Raw genomic sequence first — 10047 nt, forward strand, 5'->3', positions numbered from 1 at the left:
GAATTGTTTGTGTGTGAAAACATTTCAAACATCCAGATGACTGCAGAAATATATTTTTTCCTTCCTGTCTAGGCTGATTTGAGGGAACTGCCCTCATGCAAAGGCCATTATGTCTGTCATCCAATTCATGTGATTGTATTTAATTGTAAATGTGGGCTAATAAATGTGTTTCTACTTATGGACAATGACTTTTGTATCTTTTCTTTTACCAAAGAGAATTATCCGAGGACTTTACTCCTCCTAGTGGTGGTGAGGATGAATAAGACGTACACCCTGACTTTTTTTTTTTTGTGAACTGCACTTGCGCTCATCTATCACCATGAGTTTTTATGCGCCCATCAACACAGTGTAGATAGGGAATCAGCAATTAATGACTACACAATTAGAGAGAAGGCTTTAAAGAGCAATATATTTCAATTTAGGAACCATAAACTTAGTGAGTTGGTAACTAATTGTAACTGCCTCAGGAGAAATGGGAGCCCTTTGGACTGAGGTCAGGAAGACTCGAAATCAGTTTCAAACAGATTTCAAATGGCTTCTTCAGTCACTCACACATTCTGGCAAGCTGCAGCATATCTCACATGATATACGCTGAGAGGAACTTCTCAAGTTTTAATTAAAAGGCGGGCAAAGTGGCCCGCAGTTGAGTTGTTTTGAAATTCATCACAGTGAGGGTGTAGACAATGCTGTCCCCGTGAGACTTGATATCTTTGGACAAAATGACTCTCTCGCTCCATTTGTCGACATTTTCATCTCTCTTTCTGTGGGTTTCTCTCCCCATGTCCCAGCATCTGGATACCTTTGGGATGGAGAGGGGAGACAAGGTCTTTCCCATCCCACTGTTCCCCCAGGGGGCATGAGTTGGTTTGTGAGCTTCTAGATCACATGATAGAGACACATCTAATCCTGTTAGAGGTTAATATCTTCCCGTGGCACAGAAGAGACAGCAGGAGGGAGAAATGATGGGAAGATAAAAGATGAAATTTCTGATGAGAACGTGAATACATAAAACGTGCTATCTGCTTCTCCTTGCTGTCCCACATATTGGTTTGTGGTTAGGGTATACGTAAGTGTGTGTTTGTTCCCGTGTCTGTGTACCCTCATGGGATCTTTCCGGCTGCTGCCTGCATGTCTAACAGACTCCTCTCAAGGTGTTTTCCCCTCGCTGTCTTTCTGTATCTGCTCCATCTCTGCTCCCTGAGTGAGAAAGTTTACCCTGTAGGCCCCATCTGAGCTCCAGGCCCCCCAAGGCCTCTGCATTCCCAAAGCTCCTACATACCAGAGCCCCTCAGGCTCCCTGCTTTACTACAGGGAATACCCCCAAGAACCCCTAGACCCCCTCAGACTGTGAAGCAGCAGCTCTGCACCAGAGAGCTAGCCTGAAGGGAGGGGGAGAAAGCTGTCTGGGAATAAAACTAACAGCATGCTTCACTTAACATGTGAACATTACCTGACAGCGCCTCCTGTTGGCACAGCATTGTTTTTGCATGCGGGCCTCCTTGTAACCCTTCTGAGTTGTCTCTCTGGAGGGTTGACCTTGTTAACAATCCCTTGGGGCTCCTAAGAGCCTGTGTGTGCTACATGTGCACTGACCTTTCCAGTTTCTGGAGGTTAAATAACGTCTTTTGGCCCAAAGAAACGCAGCGGGAAATGTATGCTGATGTTGGAAGCACCTGGGACTTCACCGAATGACATAGTGAAAAATAAGACCACTCCTTTTTAAACCAACTACAAAAAACAGCTTGTTGTTCCATACAACTAAATCATGAAAAAGATGCACCTTTTTCTTTTGCTTTCCTTGTGACAGTGAATTTAAATAACTTTTACTTTTGATAGAAACCTTTTCGGGACATTGCATGTGGTTGTGGAGGCTGGGAAGCTAGCAGGCCTGCTGTCCTACAGATGTCTTGGGCTGTGCCTTACCAGGTGTACGTCACCTGAGATTACCCATGCCGACACCCCTTAAAGGCAAACTGCCAGCAGTACAGCTGAGGGGGCATCTGGTGGCGTGTGCGCGAGCGAGTGTGTGTACGCCTATGTGTGTGTTCATGCATTCAGACTGGGGGTAACATTTGGCAGGATGGGACTGAGTGCATACATTTATTGTGTTGTTTGGGTAATACACATGCCCGCAAAGAAATGCAGAAGATCAGTGTATAGGGCACAGATCTGAGTGAGTGTGATAGTCGTTGGTAGTAAAGACTGAGGACATTTAAAGCATCAGAACCTCTTGCTCCGGAAAGCCTTGCCAATATCCAGTAAAGAGTGAACTGAAGTGAGTAAAATGTTCAGCTCTGTCTTTCACTCTGTCCGTCTGATCTTCCAGCAATTCACAACACCCCCGCTGAGTAAGAACAAAGACGAGCCCTTCTTAATCAAAGTGCACTGGATTAAGAAGCAGAAAAAAACATCACAGAGATACTACCTCCCTGCCATTATGGGAATTGGAAAACAACCTGAATCTGCACTTCAAATGAGCCGTCTGTGACCCTGAAGTAGGAGAAAGGCATTTTAATCTTTGTTAATTCGTCAAGTGTAAAAGGGCTGCCGTGAAAAGAGCAGGTACACACTGTACCCTGTTTGGGCTTCTGTTGGATAAATGTCTTCTTTAAACGTACACTGTGCTTTCCATATGCGAGCACACTGATAACAGTTAAAACATACTATGAGCCATGCAACAACACTTTCTGCCCACACTGAGTCATATTTTATTAACACACCCTCTGAAGCTGAATCATCCCATCGCCTTTCCTCTAGATTTGCAGATAAGCTGAAAAACACACATTCTATTGAAACCATGTATATTTCATGGACCGAAATATAGTCTGTACTGATACTCAACATGCAAGAATAAATTGGACATCTTCAGGCTGAGGTGGTAAAATATAAACAGTATATGAATTCAGTCACAGTCGAGAACTCTGAGTACAAGTTCCATTTGCAAGACGAGAAAGGATGACACTGCCATCATGTGGATAAAAGGTGTAAAGTGTTGTTCTAAACTGCAGGCTATTATGTACAGCAAGAACTCAAGCATGTGCATGTGTGCATTTTGGGGCCCAGCCTGCGTATAAGGGGGCAGTCAGTGGAGAGCAGCCTGCTGACACTGAGGTATGTGTCTTTTCTAATGAGATTTATTGGGCTCCAGATGTTCCTATTTATGAAGATGTGTGCTTGAGATTTAGGAGGGTGAGATCTGCAACCTGTCAGAGTCACAGAGGGGTGCTGTTTTACTGTCTGTCACCCACCTCACACCCCCACCTCGTCTCATAGGTGGCCTCTTAACCTGACAACACCCACACCTCCTTTGTCTCTCGCCAACACAAGCGTGCACTGATGTGACTCAAGATTTTATAAATGCACAAGAATATAAAAGGCACCATATATTGTGAGCAAATGCACCACATGAAGTATATACAAAGCAATCTGGGCAGTCAATGTACACTTTAGGAAGATAAAGATGTCGACATTCCCACAACCGAAGATTCTCTGTGTTCAACTTAACAGACAAACACTGAGGAGTTGTTCTTATTGCTCTAAATCCAGTTTACAATGTCCAACATATTGAAGAGGTGAGACCATTTTAAAAACAAAAGAAGAAGCCAGTGCATGTGTTGTAAAATATTCAAAATAGTATGTCAACATTTTCCTCATCTCATGAAGTTAAAAACAAAAATCTTGGCTCAGCGTTACTGTGGCATTATACCCTCTCAAAATGGCACTTTTATTGCTAGTAGTGGTTGAAGTGCATCTTGACGACCTTGGGGATCATCTGTGAGTCTTGACGTTGACGCAGGCGTCAGCTGCGCTCGCCACTTCGGTAAGTCTGGCAAAGCACCATAACCGCTGACCAGGATCCAGGCATCTTTTTCTACTAGCTGGCACAACATACTGTCACATTCCTCTTTGTCCTCCTCCTCCTCCTCTTGCTGCTCAGATGGCAGGCTGCAGCTTGGTCAGGTTCCTCTGGTGCATGCTGTGGTGGCGCACCAGCTCGTCAGAGCGGGCAAACTTCTTCTGACAGTTGGACCAGCGGCATGTAAAGGGCTTCTCACCTGACAAGGAGGGGACACGCAAAAAAAAAGGGGGAAAACAGGAGAAAGCATTGCTTTAGAGTGAATTCAGTGAAGGCACTTATTGTGTGTAAATCAATTCGAATGGAGAAGTAGAAAATAAAGGTATACGCACTTGTTTTACCTGTATGAGTCCGAGTGTGTGTCTTAAGATGATCTGACCGTGAAAACTTTCTCTGACACGTCTCACACTGAAAGGGCTTCACTCCTACGCAGAGATGACGGTTGTTGTTGCACCGTCAGAAACATGAATGAGTGTGGAAACGGTAAGAAGAGGGTCAGAAGTTAAGTGTAAGATTAAGTGGTTAAAAATTGCTATTAAGAAAATGTGATCAAATTTACTCTAGATTCATTCTAGATATGGGAATTCTAGCATTCATGGATTATAATTGATCACTCTGGTTATGCAGCATTCAGTATTATCAATTAAATAAATACAAAATCACAATACATAGAAAAATTATTTGTTTCTCGTAGTGAATTAATTTCTAAATATTTATTTTGTTGTGTTCCTGGATTGAATGATATAGTTTCATGCATTACGGGGTCTTGAAGCAATAATGATGGCCGCTATATTTTTAGAAAGCAGTAAGAAGGTTTAAGAAAAAAGAGTTAAAAGGCGAATTAAGGCAGCAGCCAGGATTTTATAAATAATGAAACACTAATTACAATGACTCATTTCTCGCTTCAAAAAATATTCATTATTCATTCAAAACTGCCTCCTCCACACTACCAGGAAATTCAAAATCCTTTAAGTAATTACTTTTTAAATGTATTGTCCAAAAAGGAAACCTGATGTACCTATCTATAGTGGAATGAGGGATTAGATATACTAGCTTAACACCACTCTACCTGTGTGTCTGCGCTGGTGTCTCTTTAACTGGTCCGAGCGAGAGAATCTGCGTCCACAGTCTGTGAAATCACACTGGTATGGTTTCTCTCCTGCAATACAAACCAGCCGTCATCATCGAAGCCTAAAGTCGTCACATTTCAAAGTGGGCAGGACAAATGAGTACAAATGTTCTAAACAGCCTCCACCTGTGTGTTTGCGGCCATGCATCTGCAGATGGGACAGTTTGAAGTATCTCTTGCTGCAGCCGGGATAAGCGCACACAAACGGTCTCTTCTCACTGGCCTCTGAAGTCTTCGCAGCAGGGGAAGTGATACCAGATACCCGTCTGACATCCTTTAAGAAGAAAGGAGAAGGATTTACACTGAGGAAGTTCACTTTCTGTCTTTGTTCATATGTGTGACCAAACCTGACTAACCTGAAGTCCTCTGAAGACACCGTGGGTGTGTATGTGGTACTGGGTGCTGACAAGCATGGGTGGAGGTGGGGCTATGGGGTCACTGTCATAGCTGGTTGGATGGCCGCTGGTAGGCAGGAACAAAGTTACAAGTTAATTATAACAGTGGAGTATTTAGGACATAAATGCCATGTTTCCTGAGTGATTTCCAACTTGAACAAAAGCCTTTCTCCTCTTCTCTTCCAAACAACCCTTAAACATGCCTGCCTCTAACAATATATCCAGGGCCCTGAAGATATATTTTCTCACTCAGCTTGTAAATTTAGGTGACGGGATCCTACATAAACTTCATCTGAGACTTTTTTTTAATTTTTTGAGCAAGGAAAGCTTCGTCTCACATTCTTTAGCACAAATGGCCCCTTCTTTCTGTTTCCTTCTTTTTTCTTCCTTTTTAAAAGTTTGAATGACTTTATAGTAGCCTAAACCAGAAAACCTTCAAATACTCAACTCAGCATTTAGAACATGCATTAGAAGTGAAAGACTGCACATAAACAAAGCACCAGTGAAGACTAAAAACTGCACCATATGGTGTTGAAAATAAAAAGCGACAAAGTCTCACCTCTTCATAGATGATGCCAAGGAGTTCATTTGGTTCCATGTTACACACTCCAGCTGAGATGCCATTTGGTACAGGTTATCACTGAGTAAAACATACAGCATACGGCATTAACAGGGTTAACACTGCACTTACAGCAGAGTTAGGAAAGCGGGGAAAGTAATTTATAGGCTTTTTTAAATTTATTATTTGGTTACTTTTTGGAAATAACCTTGAAATTAATAATCACAGACAAGATTTACTCTGAATTCCTCCTGACAGTTTTCTTCCCTTGTACATAAAATGAAGATGTTTCATTCAGGGGAAGTCCAAATGGTTCACTTATTAACACATGCTGTCCACCCACCACACTCCTCACTGGCCTCATTAAAAGACACAGGCACTGAGCCATTCTTTACCTTGGCAGATCACACTACTTCACACAGACACACACAAACACAGCACACAAACTCGCACACTTGAAGATGGGATTGTGCACTCATTGTGGGGGTGAGAGCCTCTGTGCCTAGTACACCCTGGACCCGTGGATGACATCACTCTGTCCTCGGTATCATTAATGGCGGGAAAGACTTTCAGGGGAATTCTGGACCACATTCCTTCAGAAGTCCTTGAGGGAAGGATTGCGATGGCTCACTAATCAGTTCTGAACTAAGTAAAATTGTGCAAAGACTCACTGATATCTGACATATGTACACCATGTGTATGAGCGCGTGCACTCGTGTGCGTGTTTGTTTGAGGGTTTCCAGTTCATGCAATAGCTCTAACAACAGTGCAGTCTTCCCCGTTCTTATCAGCTGCCGTCCTAGTATTTGAGTTGTACATGTTCCTTTTCTTCAACAACATCGCGGGGCGGCATTTGAAGAATTTCATCCTAATTTACCCTTTGAGATGTTTTCCATCCAAAGGAAAACAAGTGAGAAACACATCTACAGATTCAAATAAGCAGATTTTCAGTGGCAGCTTCTCTGCAACTCTCACTTTCACTTAACATTTCTCCTTTTTACTTTTCTCCTCATTTTTCCTGAGGGTGGACTGAGACACATCAGCAGTAGATCACTTAAGTGTTTGTTTTGGCCTGCTGAGCACCAGTGGGCAGCACTTAACCTCAGAACAAATTAGGATTCACAACCCAGACGCTGTAGAGGCAAACACGGGGCTTAATGTGGGATCAGGGAGAGTTCACACTTCTAAAAATTACCAGCAAGTGAGCAAGCTGCATATGGTGTCAGTGGAAAGAATCTGACATGAACTGATGACTGAGGACCAGAAAAAAGGGGAAATAAAGCAAAAACAAACTCATACAGGGATAAATTATTGTACCTGTTGTAATTTCGCAGCAGCAGCGCTTGGCTGCTCGGACAAGAGTCTGAAGGATTATGGCAGCTGAACATAGGATTAGGCGCTGGAAATTGCTGGTCAACTAAATCAAATGAAAAAAATACAAAGGCTGGTTTAAAATATGGATGCAGTGTTTACAACAATTTCATTTTCAGATTTTAAAATAATATGCTTTTTTTAAATGAAAAGCTGGGAGTCTAGAAAAGATCATGAAACTGTGAAATACATAGAAAAAAACAGAAAACACTGAACACATTGTTAATTTTAGTGGTTTTTGGTTAAAACTATATATTACATACAATACATCACTGTTCCACTTGCGATATAAATGCTTCTAAACCATTGATATTATATTGAATCATTTTTCCAGACACACTAAATTTATTTGTAAAACAAATATGAGTTCATTTCAAAGACACATGAACGGCAAGAGAGAAAAAAAAACAGAATGGAGAACAGGTCGTTGAGAACCACTGGTCCTTTTCAGGTTCAGATAGTATATTGGTCCCTAGACAGTTTTTGACATTCCAACAGAGTCGCATAAAGCCATTTCCTCAAGTTATAATTTCCAGAATCATTAACCTTTTGTATGCTTGAAGAGCAAGAGGGAGAGTGTGTTTATGTATGTCTGCGTATATGAATATGTGTGCAGACAGAGATGGGGAGAGATGAAGGGAAATGGATAATAGCGGTTCTGTTGTGATATGAAAAATGATGGGTTACTTATATAACCTTGCTGTGACACGACAGCCTTCCAGTCTGCAGATCAAATGAAAAGGCGCCGGGGCGTAAAGAGTTACCTATGCTGTTTGGCGGTGACAGTGTCTCCTCGTGTTTGAATGACAGGCTGGAGAGCTGAGGAGTGTGGTGAGACGGCGTGTGACCGTAACTGGGATTGCTGTCTAAACCGACTGCTCCGTAACCTGAGAGAAAAAACAAAAACAACAAAAAAGAGAGGTGATGGAAATAAAATGAGCCTATTTGCCTGCTCGAGTCATTAGATCATCATCTCAAACATCACTGCAACATTCTGAAGCTTGCAAAGTCTTCAGTATCTGGTCAGTTATCTATATCCCCTTGATAGTAGCTCTTAGTCCCTGGCAGGCTTACCGCAGGGAGACATTCATCGCACTACTAAATCCTCTTTCCTTGTAACATATTCTTTTTCCCCCCATCTATCTTTGGCTTTGTGGTTGCATTATTTATGGCAGGTGGAAAAAGAAATTTGGCAGACACACCACAGATGGACTGATGTGAGCTACTGTAGCATATGCTTTGTAAAAAAAAAAAAAATAGAAGGGGAGAGAAAATTTTAAAGAGTATCATTTTAGTTATTTGACGGGGAAAGAAACATGTAACGAAAACTATTTTGATGTATTCTGCTGTAGCACACAAGAATTGTACAATCACAAGGAAAGTGAATGTGATGTCTATTTTACAAACGCAGTATGGACAGTTTGTGATACCCAGCGTCAGGCCCAAAAGGGATGTCAGTAAATTTCTAAGAAAAATGACTCACAAACTCCCTGATTCATGCCACTTGCAGAAAACCACTCTGTTTTATCACTTCATCAAAAACTACTTTGCGCTGGGCAAAGAAGTCTCACATGCACACTTCCTCTGAAAGCAGCAGGCAAACATGTAGGTTAAATGTACCCCAGCAGATAGCAAATGCAAGAATTGTTTATGACAGTGGCAGATGTGTCTTATCTCCTGTACAGAAACATTGAAACAAAATTTATGTAGTTTCATTTTTAATTATGATTCCAGATAAGAACCAAACTAATCTTCTGTTTTGTATAAAAAGTTGCTCAAACAGCAGCTGAAGTCAAAGGACTCAATTTTTATTTTTTATACTTACACTTTTTATGTATACATGCAATACTGTGTTAATTAAACCCAAAACTGAGAGGTAATAATAATGATGATGCCAAAGGATTTGTTGTGATTTGAAATGACCTAGTAAAGAACATGACATGCTGCTCAGACACAACATTACTGACAACACTCTTAAACATCAAGAGCACATTTAATGGCAGTATAGAATGATGCTGTCTCTAAAAAAACATTTTATTGACTAATGGTATCACAGAAGGGATTAGCAGTAAGAATGCTTACCCTGATTCCTAGGTGTAGGAGGGCTGTCCACACAGCTGGGCAGGTAGGTTCCATTGGGAAACATTCTTGGCTGGTTTGAAGGTGGTTCTCCAAAGGCCCCGGTCCGACAGGGGCCCGAGCCTGTAAATTGGCCAGTGAAATGCACTGTGAAGGCCCCAAGTCCACAGTGAGGGTCCTCTATCGGATCAGCGGTGCCCCAGCCAGGCTCCTGCTTGATGAGGGAATGGTGGGAGGGCAGGGAGCTGTATGGAGAGCCAGGGTGGAGGTCCAGCATCTGGGTCCACGGGCCCCCGCCAACAGACATCCCACAGCCGCCACCAGCTCCTGGTAAGGATGGCACAGGAGGCGCAGGTTGTAAAAGGGTCAGATCGCGAACATCTGAGCCCAGTGACATGGTTCCACACGGTTCGGTCAACATTAGCGAAGGAGATTCAAGAAAATCCAGTCCAAAAAAGTAGTGATCGTATTCCAAAAGAAGGTACAACTAAGAAATCACAGTAACATTAATGAACTCTTAAGCGCATAACAAAAACAATATCTGAAGAAACAAGAAGCATGGAGGAAATACTTCTGCAGAAACAGACATCAGTGGTCACAATGCGCTAGAGGAGCCATGTTTCCAATCTTTTGTGAGAAAGTGAATAATGAAAATAAC

At 42.2% G+C, this 10047-nt stretch overlaps 1 protein-coding gene across 1 annotated transcript; it reads right to left on the minus strand.

Annotated features, from left to right (window-relative positions):
• Positions 1 to 3686: 3686 nt before the first annotated feature.
• On the minus strand, positions 3687 to 9810 carry wt1b (WT1 transcription factor b). Its single transcript, XM_085353944.1, has 9 exons — positions 9393 to 9810; positions 8075 to 8197; positions 7257 to 7356; positions 5940 to 6020; positions 5342 to 5447; positions 5112 to 5259; positions 4926 to 5015; positions 4189 to 4281; positions 3687 to 4055 (listed from the first exon to the last, which is right to left on the minus strand). The coding sequence occupies exons 1-9, from the start codon at positions 9808 to 9810 to the stop codon at positions 3934 to 3936; spliced, it is 1281 nt and encodes a 426-aa protein (XP_085210070.1). The 3' UTR covers positions 3687 to 3933.
• Between the last annotated feature and the right edge of the window lie 237 nt (positions 9811 to 10047).

This window comes from Diplotaxodon limnothrissa, linkage group LG1 (assembly GCF_057381915.1).
Source record: "Diplotaxodon limnothrissa isolate DT_005_m linkage group LG1, D_limnothrissa_male_GT1.1, whole genome shotgun sequence".
NCBI lineage: Eukaryota > Metazoa > Chordata > Actinopteri > Cichliformes > Cichlidae > Diplotaxodon > Diplotaxodon limnothrissa.